The following is a 17,389-nucleotide window of genomic DNA, read 5'->3' as shown; positions in this document are numbered from 1 at the left end:
AGGGGGTAACACCAGAGCAGGGGGAATGAGAGGGGGAAACGCCAGAGCAGGGGGAATGAGAGGGGGAAACGCCAGAGCAGGGGGAACAAGAGGGGGTAACACCAAAGCAGGGGGAATGAGAGGGGGGAACGCCAGAACAGGGGGAATGAGAGGGGGTAACACCAAAGCAGGGGGAATGAGAGGGGGGAAACACCAGAGCAGGGGGAATGAGAGGGGGGACACACCAGAGCAGGGGGAATGAGAGGGGGTAACACCAGAGCAGGGGGAATGAGAGGGGAAAACGTAGCAAAAGACATTTTTAAACCAAAACGTAACGATGTAAATGCTGCATTAAAAGACGACTCAGGAAAGCGTGTTTCTGGGGAGGACAGACTCTTCGTAGCAGTGTTGCGGCTCTGTTGAGCTCTTGGGGAAAGTTTTTTGGAGGAGTGGTAGCGAGGATTTCAGGGGCCGGCGTTAGCAGGTTGTTGGATGTTTCCAGAGACCTTGGAATGCGTCCCTGGGAGATTAGTTCGGGGCGTGTTGAGCTGTTTGGTTTGTGTGGAAGCGTCTCTGACGGAGCGGCGTCACGGCGGCAGAAGATAAAGAAGCCCCGCGTGATGCGAGAAACAGCGGCTGTCGTCTGAATTATGAAAATCGGAGGACTTTTGTCAGCCATTAAAAAATAAAGCGGTGAAAGTTTAATGCGGCGCTTCATTGATTATTGATAGAGCAACTCCAGCACTGACAAAGAACTGTGGGAGTGTGATATGTGTGTGTGTGTTTTACACGGACAGCATGTGTGTTTGTTAATCATCTGTGTGTTTTATTGAGAAGGTGTTCATGTTTAATAGAAATTTACAATGCTGTTTGAAGCAACATGTTTTGTCCTCAGCTGGTATCGGATGTCCTCTGGTGGGCGGGGCCTGTAAATAGCTTTTAAATGATTGACAGCTCTCTCTCTCTCTCTCTCTGTCCCCCTCCAGGGACTGGAAGGAGTGCAGCTGTGGAGCCACTGGCTGAACATCTGGGTATCTGTGTGTATTTTGGTTTATATCTTTGTGTTTTTTTAATGTGTTTGGTGAGTCTGTGTGTGTGTGTGTGTGTGTGTGTGTGTGTGTGTTTCTGTGTGTGAATCTGTTATCGCCCACCATCATTTTGGAGAGAGAATAATCAACAAAGGCACAAAGCTGCACTGTGCCCAGTTTAATGTGAGTGTGTGCGCGTGTGTTTAATCTACTGCGTGTGTGCTTTTATGCTTTTGTGTAGCCCACATTTGTGTGCCCACTGGTCAGATTTTCATGCAGAGTGTCACAGTTCCTCTGATGTACCACTGCAGCAGTTTCTCTGACTATCTCCATATTTCTGAGGCAAAAACATGGTGATGTTCAACACATTCTCATGAACAAGTTCATATGATATCCTTGGACACATGTTTAAACTCAACTGTCACGTGGCCGATCGTCATGTGACTGGCCGGCGGTTGCCTGAATTTCGTAGGATATCATACGAGTTGTCTTACGATATTATGCGAACCTGTTTATGAGAATGCGTTGATGAGAGTCTTGTTATCACAGTGAAGTTGTCCGGTTTGGTGCCAACGTGTCTGTACAGAAGTTCCACAATGGATGCCTCCGACGAATATGCCAGATCTTTTGGCCTGATAAGATCTCAAACAATGAACTGTAAGAAAACGGGAAGCCGGAGCATCACCAAGGAGATTACGCACAGACGCCTGAGATGGCTAGGACATGTGTTGAGGATGGAGCAGGACCGCATCTCAAAAGTCGCCTTAAGATGAACACCACCTGGCAAAAGAAAACCGGGAGCGAATCCCACTATGGCCACGCCAAGACCCGCCCTATGAAGCAGCTCGATTGGTTGGGGTTAGGCATTTGATCTTGAGTGGTTAAGGTTAGGATAGCTGATTGGTCAGGGGATAGGACCTGTACAAATGGGGTTACGTTACCTTGCGTAAGCATGGACGCCTGGCCAATAAATGCTATTGAATGGCGGGTCTTGGCGTGGCCATAGTGGGATTCGTAATATCACAACCTGGGAGGCCCAAAACCACCAGGCGCAGAACTGTGACACAAGAGCTGGAAGAGATGAACATGTCATGGGGAGAGGCCCAACATGCTGCCAGGGACCCAATGCAATGGAGAGTGCTCACTGAAGCCTTATGTCCCATAGGGGACGAAGAGGAGGAAGTAAGTAAGTAAGTAAGTAAGTAAGTAAGTAAGTAAGTAAGTAAGTGTCTGTACAGAAAACAAAACCTGCGTTCACAGAACTGATCTGTAAACTTGTTTGATCCACTTCCCTGAGTGGAGATGTGGTTAACAGGGTTCAGCAATAAGGGTTTCCCGACGGCCCGGGGCAAGTTAACGCCACTTTGTGCAAGTAGATGTAACAACCTACTTGCCCATTCGGGCTAGAGCTAAAGATCTTTGCCCGATCCCGACGGGACGACCCGACGGGTTCGGTCTTAATTTCTATCATTTTACACGGGCTCGGGCTTGCGCTAGGGGTTGCGCTAGGGGTTGCGCGGTAAATGAGCGGTCAGGTGATGCGTTTCGATTAGCGCGAAAATGGATGCTGAGGAGGTGAAATGGAGGCTGGCCTCTGGCAATTACATTTTGGTTGCACCGGCAAAGAAAGCAAAGTCTGAGGTGTGGAAAACTTTTGACCATGTGCATAATGAGAAATGATTCATTCAGCGTGCGCACATTTGAATAATGTCGGGCTGTAAACGGGTTCGGGCTTTTAAAAAGCTGTCAATCAAAATGTACTTGTCGGGAACGGGGCGAATGCTGTCGGACTCGGGCCTTGTCGGGCCGAACTTTTAAGGCCCGATTACAGCTCTAATCATCGTATCATAATCATGATTTGATCGATTTGAATGTGCCGTTGGCCAATCAAGAATTGAGTCGGCGGTTGATGCTTTTGTCATATTTTTTTTACTCTTTTTTTTGGGGACGTATTTTTTTTACATTTTTGACGCTTTTTATGAGGGTTTTTTTTAAAAGTTTTTTTATGATTTTTTTTCTTTCAATGTTTGACATTTTTTCGATATTTTGTAACACTTTTTTTGACGTTTTTATTCAAACTTGTTTTCGACGTTTCTCCTCTGAATTGTTTTTATAGGGGCCAGTTAAAATTGACTTTGGGTAAATAGTAGCATTGAACCCTGGGTTTATAATCTCTTCTTTTTTTGGGGGCTACAAAAGAAAATCCCACAAATGATCATTCTGTTAAATAGTCCAGCAGAAGCTGAACAAATGTAGTTCCAACCAGGTTTTAATAAGACTCAGTGGACACTTTGAATTCTTTGAAGTCTTTGTTTCAGGTACTTTTTTTTTGTTGCTTCCCTTTCAGCATGAATCCCAGCGCAGCTTACAGTGAAATCTGTTCACTTTCAACACTGTAAAGTCCAAACTAGAGCTGGTGAAGAAGCAGAACATCACTTTTCAAAGCGCTGTAAAGCATCAGAGGGTAAATGATGTGTGACAGAACGACTGATGGTGCAAACCGAGCGGCAGAATTTCAGCAAAGTCACACAGATTACACATTAAACACACATTCAGAGCAAAGACGAGAAGTTTTAATGTCATCTCTTAAATATTCTTCGCTCTGCCTTTCTGCCGCCGAAACATCACATCGAGGGCGGATTCCCCTGTTTTTCATCTGCAAGATGGTTCTAACACCCCTCAGATGAATTACACTGGCTCTTCTGCCTCACTTTGCGCCACGTATTTCAACAGATTTCAACACTCTTAAGCTTCACGGCGGCTCTGTGGCGCTGCAATTAGGTTAGCACAGAACTAGGATGGATTTATAATGATCCGAGGGTTGCAGGGCGCTCAGGAGGACACAACCGCCGTTACTTAGTGCTTTGGTCGCGCTGATTTCAGCAGCCTTTCTCGCTACGAAATAGCCAAAGTGGCGGCTTTGGAAGATTGGACCAAATTGGCCGAGTGTGTGTGTGTGTGTGTGTGTGTGTGTGTGTGTGCAGAGTGTGTGTTGTCGTGTTGGATGTTCCTGGGTGTCTGAAAAGCCGAGTGTTTATCCACACAATGGAGCAAATCTGAGCCTTTGATCATCAGGCTGAGTCGCCAGATCTGCAGGGAAAGAGAGAGAGAGTGTGTGTGTGTGTGTGTGCAGATAATCACCAATGCATCAAAGTTTATCACAGAAAGAAAGTGGCTTAATTCCATTCAGCCGAAAATGCCTCTATTATTGCGTGTGTGTGTGTGTGTGCGTGCGTGTCCTGCACAGCAGCCAATAAACTGCTACGATTAATGTGACTTAAGAAAAGTGCAAGATGCAAATGTGTGAGTTCAACACATTCTCATGAACGGCTTCGTATGATATCGTGCAAAAGCGTACACACAACAATTCATATGATATCCTATGAAAATCACAGCAACCGCCGACAGGTCACATAACAATTAAGTTCAGCGTCTTTACAGTTACATTTAGCCGAGAAAAGGTGACTGTGAGCCGGCTACAAAGCTCCGTGAGGGGACGGTTGTTTCAGAGAGCGTTACAGTTGAGTTTAGCCGACAAAATGTGGGCGTCGTGCGGCAACGGGAACGAAAGAAGATTGTGGTTTGGGCTAAAAACACCGTCCTCCTTAAAGGTGCAGTAGGTAAGACTTATAAAACTAACTTTCTGTCATATTTGCTGAAACTGACCCTATGTTCCAGTAGAACTACATGAAGCAGGTCATTTAAAATAAACAATCTGGCTCCTCTGGCTCCACCTACAGCCTGTAGTGTGATTTGCAAAAATCCACAGCTCCCTGTTCAGATGCACCAATCAGGGCCAGGGGGGGTGTCTAACTGCATGTCAATCACTGCTCATGCACACGCATTCATTCTCCCTTGTGGGGGGAGGGGCTTAGGAGACCGTTTTGGGCTTTAGCAGAAAGGGGGGAGGGACTGAGAAGTTGTCGATGTTCAAATTTCAAAAATCAAAGTCCTGGATCTTCACAATCCTACCTACAGCACCTTTAAGTAGTACTCCTGGGACACGAACACCTGTTTCCCGGGTGAAAGTCTTGCGTTTAGTCCTTAACTTCTTCCGGGACATGAACTCTGCTCCCAGGCTTGAAAGCCCTGTGTTTTAGGAGCCAAACATCCCCCCCAGACCTCCTCCCTACGAGGATCCTCACGCTCTTATACAGCAGCAGTCAACGTGCTGCTGACAGTAATAAATACATGGAATACATACCGATTACAGTACTATTTCACTCTTGCAAAGAAAAAAGTATTTCCATAAATGTTGAACTGTGTCTTTAAGCCGTTTTTTTCCCCAGTGTGGATGATGTAAAAAGCACACACAAAGTTGAAGGAGATGGAGCAGGTCGGTTAATTGTGTTGAAGTGTGCCGGTCGATGAGGCTCACATAGCGGATACCATGTTTGACTAATGAGAGCATCTGTCGAGACACACACACACACACACACACACACACACACACACAAACTCGCAGCGCCGCGTGTCCCGGGAGGAAGGGAACTCTGTTCTCTTTTCAGTCTCATCACAGTCTCTGTCATCTTCAATCTGCCTCACATCCCGTCTCCATGACGACGTGTCCCCCCTCTTGACTACAACCGCTGCAGCGATCGAAACATCATCATCATCATTATCATCATCCCCCCTCTGAGACCCACAGCCGGCCAGGAGGGGGGGGGGGGACCTGCAGGTCAACAAGGTGTAATCCGTGGCATTCAAAGCACGGCTCTGGGACCTGAGCGGGTCCCCGAAGGGATTTTTAAGGGTCCTTAAACCTCCTGAACCCCGACGGTGCCTTTTCCTCAGTTTGTCTGGGAATAAAACATTTTCCACACCAAATGTGAAGTTTAAAGTGTGAACTGTTCAAGAAGATTTTTTAGAGCGTCGAAAAGAACAGAAAAGGCAACGTGTTCTCAAAATGCATGCACACCAATACGTATGATACCCTACGAAACTAGGGAGGGGCGGACTGGGACAAAAACAAAAATATATCTGTCAACTTTGCACATTTAGCTGCACCAGCCTCACGGTCATTAACTTTTTTTCTCCCTTACTTTTTCCACACCTCCTTTTCTCTTCTTACTGTTTTTTTCTCCATTTTTTGCCAGTGGTGATAATATATGAGTGTACTTGATATTTCACTTGAATGTATATGATCTGGATCATGACCCCTTAACTGTCTGGGCTGATCAACTTGGAGAGGGGCTGCTCCCGCTCGCCACTTGAACTACAGTATGTGTTGGTTATGAATAATGATTAAATATTCAGCCCCTCCCCCCATCATACACTGTTAATATTAATGGACAAAGCATCCGGTTCAGCGAAGTGCTGCAAATGTGGAAGTGCCTTAAACCTGCGTTCTATCTGAATTCCAGCAGGGGGAGACACGTGCGGTTGCAAAAGGAGTTTGGTTTCTGTAGAAGTCTATGAGAAAGTGACCCCCTTCTCACTTGATTTATTACCTCAGTAAACATTTTCATAATGAGTTCATGGTCTCAAACACTAGTTTTAAGTCTTCTGCAACACAGAATGATGTTCATTTTTTGAATTATGGTCTTGTTGATTTTAAAATCGACGATAAAGCAGGGGGTGTTTTAGGGCGTGGCTATGATGTGATTGACAGTTTGCAGCCTGTCTTATATGTAATATAACTATGGGACACAGATATATGTAAAACCTAGCGAAGCTAAATCGTACCTCGAATTCTGTAGGCTAGCTTTCAGCAGCAGTTGCCTCCAGATTGCCAGTGAACGTGTGTAACGCAACGTAGAGTTTAAGCAGCGTTGACGACTCTCAGCTAGCGTCATAGTCAGATACCGCCCAACGGTCTATGGCTCCTCCTTCACTCCTCCCTCTTGTCTAAAATCGTCACATCCGCAACCAAGATGGCTGTGCCCGTGACGGCAAACTCGGCGACTCGTAGCAGATCTCCACAAACCAATGGGTGACATCACACATGCTCTGTCCATTTATATTTACAGTGCCCCCCACAGAAAGAAGTGGGCCAGCCCATTTTATTTAGTAGGCTGTTGTGATAGGCCTACGCCAGTCTTGCCTCGTCTTTCAGCGGCCCAAATTGACACAAGAAGGCAATCGACGATTGCCAGATTGCCTGTCCACCCATGTAGCTAGGCGACCGCTGGATGGTCATGTGACGCTAGCTACAGAACTCGGTCGTATCAACGGCCGTTGGTAGTTGAGTTTTACCAGACAAAAGGTGACTGTGAGCTGGGTACAGGGCACTCTTTAACAGAAAGGTCTATCTCTATTGGGATAAATTGACACTTAAATATAATAAAAATAATAATCTGAGCCTGTCTCACTCAGTTCAAATCTATGTCGCCGTTTTTAATAACCACAACTAACTGATCTTTATTGAACATGTTGAAACTTCCAGTATTAGTTGGGCCGCATTCCTGAGACATTCTTGTCTTTTCACAGGAAACAGTGAACCGTCTCGTTCTAAAACTAAAGTGAAAACATCCAAAAATGACCAGAGTTTTTTACACATGACAAACATTCTCGTTCTCATTATGTCTCACTTGATCTTTCTCTGCGTTCCTGTTGGACTCGACAGCAGAATGAAGATGACTCACATCAAAGACAGTCAGCGAAACGCCTGACTCGCCTTCACTGATCAGTGTGTGTGTGTGTGTGTGTGTGTGTGTGTGTGTGTGTCGCTCTCAAATCAACTGACAGTCGTACAGAAACTCACAGTGTATTGAGACTGAGACAAGACCAAGACTTTGAGGGGTTTAGACCGAGACAAGACCAAGACAATGTGGGGTTGAGACCGAGTCAAAACAGAGACTTTGAGGAGTTTGAACAAAGACAAGACCAAGACAATGCGGGATTGAGACTGCATCTCTTTGAATCGCCAGGCTGCAGAAACAATGTGACAGATTGCCAGATTGGTCTGTTTTCCCCCCAAAAATGTGGGCAGTTTTATGTGTTTGGCTTGGAAACATAATCTTAACTAGCAACACTACTTGTAGTTCTAATCCTACATTTCCCTTGAACACATTGTCGTGACGTGTTGTCCAACCATTGGCTACGTGCCTAGCGTGCGGCATTGATTACTAGCTACCCTGAAATGGAGAAGACAAACGGTAAAGAAAAGTTAGTTAGGAAAAAACAAACAAACATTTGGCTAGTGGAAAGTCTGATTGGCTGGTAACTTTAACAATCTGCTAGCTGTGTTGGCTGGTGATCAAAAAAGTTAATTTAAAGCCCTGCACACCACGATCACGTTATTGATCACGTCTTGACTTAAAGAAACAGCAAAAAGAAGAATTTCATGTTCTGTCAGATGGGTCTTCAGTCTCAGCAGAAAGAAATGATTGAATTTTAATTATAAATATATATTTTATATGATAAAAGTTACTGTCAGTTGATGATAGGTTGACGGCAGCAGCGTGGGAAAATGCTGCACATACACACAGTGTGTGCTGCAGATAACCACACAACAACTCTGTCAAACTTTAAAAGCAGAACTAACAACTAAACATTCTCTGTGAAATTGAAGTTGTACAAATTATTTTTCATAATGCATGATGCTTTTGAAGTATGACAACACATTGGCAGCAAAAGCAAAACTTACAGTCATGTTAAAAATCAAACATTTTTGTAATTAGTGTAATTATTTAGTCAACCAGAGTCTGTACATTTCTGACATGTTGACATGTCATTACAAGTGCCTACCCATGTGAAGTGATTCCTTCCGAGTGAACGCAGTGAATCTGACTGCAGTAGATGTGAAAGAAATGCATAAAAGTTCTGCTAATTCAGCTCTGTTTAGTTCCGGTGTTGAGACGTGCTTCAGAGTGCTTAGGGACCGTCTACAAACTACAACACCGAAAAGAGATACACAAATATTTATTAATTTAATGATTAAATAAGGTAGTGTCTCCAAACTTACCTCAATTATAACTTGTATCCTGCTAGTTGTACTACAGCACTGACTTTAAAAAAATAATAATGCCTATTTCTGAAAATATTTTTGAATCTCTTTTCGGTGTTATAGTTTGTAGACGGTCCCGAAGCACTCATCTTGCCGTCTCAACACTGGAACTAAACAGAGCTGAATTGGCATGACTTTTATGCATTTCTTTCACATCTACTGCAGTCAGATTCACTGTGTTCACTCAGAAGGAATCACTTCACATGGGTAGGCACTTGTAATGACATTTAAAACATGTTAAGAGGCTAAAAGCACTTTTAAAACTTGCCCTGTTTAAGCCTCCTGGGTGCTAAGGGACCGTTTGGTATTTATGGAATGGACCACCGGAGGAAAATAGGGGAGGGTCATGTCTTTTTATTCTTTGTTGAGAAATCCTCATTTCGACACTCCGGAATCTGGGTGCTCTCATTGCTCACATCTTACCTGGCAGACCGAACCTACCGGGTAACTTGGAGAGGATCTACCTCAGAACCTTGCCCACTCAAAACTGGGGTTCCTCAGGGATCAGTCCTGGGTCCCCTCCTCTTCTCTCTGTACACCAACTCTCTCGGGTCTGTCATTCAGTCGCACGGCTTTTCTTATCACAGCTACGCAGATGACACCTAACTAATTCTCTCCTTTCCTGAGTCTGAAACTCAAGTAGCAGCACGTATCTCGGCCTGTCTGACTGACATCTCTTCTTGGATGTCTACACACCATCTGAAACTCAACCTTGACAAGACTGAGCTCCTTTTCCTTCCAGGGAAGGGCTCTCCTACCCAAGACCTGACTATAACAAATGACAACTCTGTGGTAATCGCCACCCAGACTGCTAGAAACCTGGGTGTAACACTTGACGACCAACTCTCCTTCACTGCTAACATTGCTGCAACCACCCGATCGTGTAGATACATGCTGCATAACATCAGAAGGATACGTCCCCTTCTAACGCAGAAGGTGGCTCAGGTTCTGGTTCAGGCTCTAGTCATCTCACGTCTTGACTACTGCAACTCCCTCCTGATTGGCCTGCCTGCATGTGCCATCTGACCCCTGCAGCTCATTCAGAACGCAGCAGCTCAGCTTGTCTTCAACCTCCCCAAGTTCTCTCACACTACACCTCTCCTCCGCTCTCTTCACTGGTTACCAATTGCGGCCCACATCCGCTTCAAGACACTAGTACTTACGTACAGGGCCAGGAACTGATCAGCCCCAGCTTACATCCAGGACATGGTCAAACCCTATACCCCAATCCGCCCGCTCCGCTCTGTCAGCCAACCTGCTTGCTGCCCCCTCACAGCGAGGGAGAACTAATCACTCAATGAAATCCCGACTGTTCACTGTCCTGGCTCCCAAATGGTGGAACGAGCTCTCCATCGACATCAGGACGGCTGAAAGCCTACACATCTTCCGCCGAAGGCTAAAAACACATCTCTTCCGGCTACACCTCGGATAAACAAAAAAAATAAAAAATTCTTGAACCTGCAATTTCATGTCTCTCTTTGTAGCTTTGCTTATTTAAAGCTAATGTATTTGCACTTACTACTTGTTGTCTGGAGTTTGAACCTTCACAATTGAAAGCACTTAATTGTAAGTCGCTTTAGATAAAAGCGTCAGCTAAATGACATGTAATGTAATGTAATGTAATGTAATGTAATGCTACTGACAGCACTCCAGATTTACAAACAACAGAGCTACGTGTTGAAATCGACCGGAATTCTCCTTTAACTTGTTGTTGTTAGTCTTTATTTAAAGGACAGGTTCACATTTCATCAAGTCTGTCTAATAGCCATATTAGCAAAAACTGTCTTTTTGCTCGGTGTAATCCTTCCTCCTCTTCATACTGGCTCTGCTCAAAGATGTATTCCAAAGTGTATCTGAAGCTAATATGAGGCTTCAGCAGTCTGAGTTAGAGAAATCAAGTGTATATCATCTAAAGTTACAACCTTTATAGTACCAAGTTCACTCTTTGTGTTTTCCCAGACAGGATTTCTGAAGCAGAGTGATAACAACACAAAGATATTTAAAGATAAAAACATATTTTGACAAACTTAGACGACTGAAGTAGGACTGTGGACTTTGTCCCCATCTTTTAAATTAGAAGTGCATTAGTAAAAGATCTGTTATTCTCTAGTATGAACAGGAGGAATGATCAGAGCAAGAAAACTCAGTTTTAATGTTTATATGAACACCTAACTATTGTTTTAAGATAGATTTGAAACGTCAATCCATCCTCTAATGTCTTTTATTATAAGGTGAAACACTAAAGTGGCAAAATTGATAAAAAAAACAAAAATGCATTATCACTATGATGATCACAGACCTGACTGCAGTAAACCAGGAGCTGGAGACGGAGAGGAACAACTTAAGAGGACCAATACATAACATCAGTCGAGCTCAGTGGAGCATTGATGAATACTGCCCCAAAGTAAATAACGGTGTGTTCAGATCACAATAATTAGATCCAATAATAACCAATAATAATAATAATATCACAATGCAGTAATGTTGTTTATTGGTTGGTCTCTGTAGTTTCAGAGAGACCGTGTCAACTTTGTCAGAAGGGCTGGAGACTCATCAAGTCCAGCTGCTATCTGGTGCAGTGTGATTTAACACCATTAAAGGTGTTAAATCACACTGTGTGTATCTGCAGAAGACTTAAGACATTAGCTGCTAACCACACAACAACTCCGCCTCATCTTAAAAGCAGAACTAACAACTAAACATATTCTCTGTGAAATTAAAGTTGATAACACATTATTTTTCATAATGAATGATGCTTTTGAAGCATGACAACACATTGGCAGCAAATGCATAATTTACAGCCATTAAAATCAAACATTTTTGTAATTAGTGTAATTATTTAGGCAACCAGAGTCTCTGTACATAATGTTTTGGGGCTTTTCCCTTTATTCGAAAGTGGATAAACATGAAAGGGGGAGAGATATCGGGGATGACACGCAGGAAAGGGCAGCAGGTCGGATTTGAACCCTGCGCCGCAGCAGGACTCAGCCACCGCGGGGCGAACGCTGGTACTGGGTGAGCTACAGGACGCCCCAAGTTGGTACATTTCTGACTTTGTTCCCCCTGTGGTCTGTGGAAACGAAGACACAGACTTTGTTTCCCTTGTGGTCTTATCTTTTTAAGACACTTTGGACAGTAATGCACGCACTCTACTTCCTCTTCAGAAAACACCTTCTTATTAGCTGGCGACTTAAAAGAAAACAGTCACATCCTGAAAGTAGAAGTCTAGTAAAGACCATCACAGCGGAGCAGACGCCCTCCTAACAGCTCTCATACAGGACTGCAGCAGGACTTTAAACATTTGTTCAGGATGAACAGAAATCCACAGGAGGAAATTGGTAATTAAAAATACTCTAATGTTTATGTTTCTGTGTGTAAATCTAGTATATGTTTATGTGGCAGGATGATGTCTACATTTGTGTTTGATGTTTATCTTTCAGAGGAAATCGAGGAAGAAGATGATGACTATGTTAATGCACCAGCATGCACTGTGGAGAAAATGGAAGCTCGTCCAGGTACATTTCACACATTTAATATTGTTAAACATGAGATTTATTCATCAATCATAATGCAAAAAAATGTGATAGTGATGAAGATTGAAAAAGTTTTTGTATTTTTTTCTGTAGCACTTTAAATATACATCATACAACAAGTAGATCTGACCGGGCAATCTAATTGGTCAATTAGACATTATGATAGTGCTCCAATCAGCATGACAGCACACCCAGAGCCGTTTGAGCACACCATGTACTTCTCTCTTTGTGACGACCAGTTTGATTTTTTAGACTGTGTGAGGACAGGCTGTTCTCATGATCCATTTGTACGTATGGCTACAAAAAATGATGCACTGTGATATATATATATTTATACCATGGTCTGGGTGAATACTTGATTCTGATTGGCTGCAGGGTGTCCATTAAAAAGTGATGTAGGACACCTACTAAAGGAGTTCCGGTGAAACTGCCTGTTTACTGTTCTAAATTAATGCGCTACATTAAATCAAAAAGGAAATGTGGATTTATTATTTCCAACTCGTCCTCTGAACACCACAGGATGGCGCTAAAACACACAGGCTGCAAGAAAGTTATACTTCCCCTCTGGACTGACTTTGTTTCACAGAGAATAACGTTATCTCACATCCCGGTCACTGTTCAGGTCGCTACTTCAGGCTGCGCTGCTGCAGCCAACAGTAACGTTACACATCACGGATCAAATTCTTCGTAAAAGTTGTTATATTGTTTTGGGGACAATGACATGGCTGATAGCTAGCTTGTCTTGTTGTTCAACATACTGTCAAATTATTTTTACTGATTGCCAACTGTACACAATGTTATTGACTTTGGATCTTGCTAGCATAGCGTTAGCTTTCTGGCTCATAGCTAAACTGAAGGGTTCTATAGCTGAGCGGACTATATAAATATCTTCGGTTGCTAAGGGAGGCAAGTCGTATCTAAGGTCCTTCCTAATTCCTGGGGGAGTCTACAACGTTTGCGTTGCATAAGAACCTGATGGATGGGAATGATTGTTCCAGGTATTAGTCAAACCGTCAGGCGTAGCCAGGAAAATGGAGTTATTGTTTGGATAAACTTTAGATTTCGATTGTAAAACTAATTAAAATATAAACTAATGTTTGAAAAATATGTTATTTGGCAAGTGACCGTGGTATAAGCAGGTTAATGCCCTTCGAGGTGCCTCGTCGGGCATTATATATATATGTATATATATATATATATATATATATGTGTATCTTATATTTTGCTGCTGTAGCACTGAAATTTCCCAATTTGGGATCAATAGAGTCTAATCATCTAATCTCTGACTGAATAATCAACATCATTAAGTAAACTGAGTTCTTATTTCTCTCTCAGACCAGAGGTTTCGCTGCTTCTCTCAGTATTTTCTACTGATAGCAGTGTGTTGGCTGATACTGTTAGTCATCATGGGCCTCCGTACCTACTGTGAGTACCACTGTCTTAACTTGTTGTTGTTAGTCCTTATTTAAAGGACAGGTTCACATTTTATCAAGTCTGTCAGATGCCCATATGTACATAGAAATAGTTTTTGCTCGGTGTAATCCTTCCTCCTCTTCATACTGGCTCTGCTCAAAGATGTATTCCAAAGTGTATCTGAAGCTAATATGAGGCTTCAGCAGTCTGAGTTAGAGAAATCAAGTGTGTATCATCTAAAGTTACAACCTTTATAGTACCAAGTTCACTCTTTGTGTTTTCCCAGACAGGATTTCTGAAGCAGAGTGATAACAACACAAAGATATTGAAAGATAAAAACATATTTTGACAAACTTAGACGACTGAAGTAGGACTGTGGACTTTGTCCCCATCTTTTAAATTAGAAGTGCATTAGTAAAATATCTGTTATTCTCTAGTATGAACAGGAGGAATGATCAGAGCAAGAAAACTCAGTTGTAATGTTCATATGAACACCTGACTATTGTTTTAAGATAGATTTAAAACATGTGAATCCATCCTGTAATGTCTTTTATTATAAGGTGAAACAATAAAGTGGCATAATTGATAACAAAACAAAAATGCATTGCTTACTATGATGATCACAGACCTGACTGCAGTAAACCAGGAGCTGGAGACGGAGAGGGACAATTTAACAGGACAAATACAGTCAATACAATACAAATCAGTCGAGCTCAGTGGAGCATTGATGAATACTGTCCCAAAGTAAATAATGGTGTGTTCAGATCCCATTAATTAGGTCCAATAATAACCAATAATAATAATAATATCACAATGCAGTAATGTTGTTTATTGGTTGGTCTCTGTAGTTTTAGAGAGACAGTGTAGAGCTTATCAGAAGGGCTGGGAACTCTTCCAGTCCAGCTGCTATCTGATTAATGATCCTTCTGATCAGAAAACCTGGGAAGAAGCTCGAGAAGACTGCAGAGGACGGAGTTCAGATTTGGTTGTTGTACAAGATGAAGAGGATGAGGTAATGAGGAAGCAGTGGGAATGTTTATGACGCAATTATGAAATAAAATGTATTTTCTCTAGGTCTGAAAAGACTGTGAGTCTGTAGATCAGTGTATTTATTAAAGTATAGTGTTTAAATCTCTGATACATGTTTCTCTCTTCTCAGGATGCACTCCGTCATTATAGCTGGTACGGTGAATACTGGATTGGCCTGAGAGCTGAAGGAGGGAGATGGAAGTGGATCGATGGAAGTGATCTGACTGAAGGGTAAGAGACACATTCCTAAATACTTTGAATCATAAAATCTATCAGCCTTGATCTAAACATCATGTTCTTCCCTCAGGGTCAGCGGCTGGAGACAAAAATCACCACCTCCTACTGACGGTCAGTGTGTAGTTTCTGACGAGTTCAAATGGAGATCAGAGAGCTGTGCTGAGAGAAATGGATGGATCTGCAAAAAGAAGACTTTACCTGTTTAAACACTGCAGTCAGACTTGAGAAGGTTACTGGATGCTCTGCATGATAATATATCAAATGGATTATAAATATCAAACCGTGAAGGCTTCTACGTCACAATTTAAATGTTTTTGTTTTTCAAAAATATTTAGGCATTATTTAGTTTACTGTATAAAAAAGAGAAAACAAATATTTACAAATACGTTTAAAGCTGTATGTGGATGTGTGTGTGTGTGTGTGTGTGTGTGTGTGTGTGTCTGTGTGTGTGTGTAAATGTAATATATAGGTGAATTAGATATAGGATTATATAGGTATGCTACTAAACTGTTAACTATTAATAACTCTGAATGTGCTTTTGTTCTCCTTTGTTAGAGATGTGATGCTTATAATTTGTATATCAGCAGATTGATGAGAGGTACAGACAGACTGCTCAGCTTCCTGTTTCCTGTGTAACAGGTTGTATTGTTGCTACTCATGAGCCAAAATGGAGGCACAGCATCACTTGTTTTTCTTCAGCATTTAATGTAAATCATATTAATATGTAGAGTGTTTTATCTATCTAGAAGCAAAGTTCTGTTTCATTACATTGAATAAAAACACTGCGACACATTGTTGTTGTCGTCTTTTCCGTACATCATGCTGACTCCACGTCAGAACAAACAACATCATTCAGGAAGTTACAACATCATTGATCAGGATGTGTGAGAAGGAGAAGTTCACTAAGACTGTCACAGCGGAGCAGACGCCCTCCTAACAGCTCTCATACAGGACTGCAGCAGGACTGTAAACATTTGTTCAGGATAAAGAGAATAAACACTGGATATAGATGGTAATCAACATATCCAGTGGTGGAAGAAGTATTCAGATCCTTTACTTCAGTTAAAGTACTAATACCACACTGTAAAAATACTCTGTTACAACTAAATTCCTGCATTGGAAATGTTACTTCAGTAAAAGTCTGTAAGTATCATGAGGAGGAGTTTAGACCGACACAAGACCAAGACTTTGAGGGGTTGAGACCCAGACAAGAATTAAATGCCAACACCTTTGGGATGGACTGTAAGTTATCTCTCTGCTGTTTATCTTTGTTCATGCTGTCACTCTGTAAAGCTTTGTCCTCTGAACCCAGAAAAGATCCTCTGAACACTCGAATGGAAGTCGTTTATATTTCACTGAACACTCTCTATCGAGGATTCTACCTGTGAATCCACTGACTTAAAAACCTGCATCTGAACTCGACTGCAGAGCAGCGTAACGTGACTCAGCGTCGGAGCCTCGGGAGACGAGTGTCGGACCGAGGTGACTTCCTGACTCAGGGCTACCATGACACAGCAGCTTTTTATTTCATCAGAGACTCCTGAAACCAGGGGCTGCTGTTGCGTTTCAAACAAGAAAACAGAGCGGAGAGGACGGCAGGAAGCTGACAGAAGTTTGGAGAAGAGGATAGAGACGGGCTGCTGATGTGTCTTTGAAATTTTCTCCAACTGTACAAACTGTTTTGCAGCTTTGAACAAGAGGAAACTGGAAACGGATAGTGGTGGAAGAAGTATTCAGACCCTTTACTTCAGTAAAAGTACTAATTGTTAAAAATTTCTTTATTAGGATAAACCCCTTGAGATGTCTCATCTTGTTTTCGAGGGGGTCCCAACATATAACACAGTAATTACATAACAACAGAGAATATAAAATTTCAACAAAAAACAAATACTAATACCACACTGAAAGAAGCGAATAACTCTGCATCTCTTTGAATCGCCAGGATGTAGAAACAATGTGACAGATTGCTGGATTGGTCTATTTTCTCCCCAACAAATTTGGGCAGTTTTATGTGTGTTTGGCTTGGAAACATAATCTTAACTAGCAACACTACTTGTAGTTCTACTCCTACATTTCCCTTGAACACATTGTCGTGACGTGTTGTCCAACCATTGGCTACGTGCCTAGCGCGCGGCATCGATTACTAGCTACCCTGAAACAGAGAAGATGAACGGTAAACAAAAGTTAGTTAGGAAACAACAAACAAACATTTAGCTAGTGGA

At 42.5% G+C, this 17,389-nt stretch overlaps 2 protein-coding genes across 2 annotated transcripts in view; one reads left to right on the top strand and one right to left on the bottom strand.

Annotated features, from left to right (window-relative positions):
- Nucleotides 1-17,389, bottom strand: part of si:dkey-22o22.2 (neural-cadherin) — a 221,494-nt gene that overhangs the window by 137,836 nt on the left and 66,269 nt on the right. The window lies entirely within an intron of this gene.
- LOC116064387 (CD209 antigen-like protein E) lies at nt 11,190-15,410 on the top strand. Its single transcript, XM_031319573.2, has 4 exons — nt 11,190-11,369; nt 14,750-14,913; nt 15,061-15,161; nt 15,238-15,410. The coding sequence occupies exons 1-4, from the start codon at nt 11,240-11,242 to the stop codon at nt 15,371-15,373; spliced, it is 531 nt and encodes a 176-aa protein (XP_031175433.1). The 5' UTR covers nt 11,190-11,239; the 3' UTR covers nt 15,374-15,410.

Source organism: Sander lucioperca, chromosome 10 (genome assembly GCF_008315115.2).
Source record: "Sander lucioperca isolate FBNREF2018 chromosome 10, SLUC_FBN_1.2, whole genome shotgun sequence".
Classification (NCBI taxonomy): Eukaryota; Metazoa; Chordata; class Actinopteri; order Perciformes; family Percidae; genus Sander; species Sander lucioperca.
Note: the sequence above shows the minus strand (reverse complement) of the source record. Positions and strands in the feature narration are given on the sequence as shown.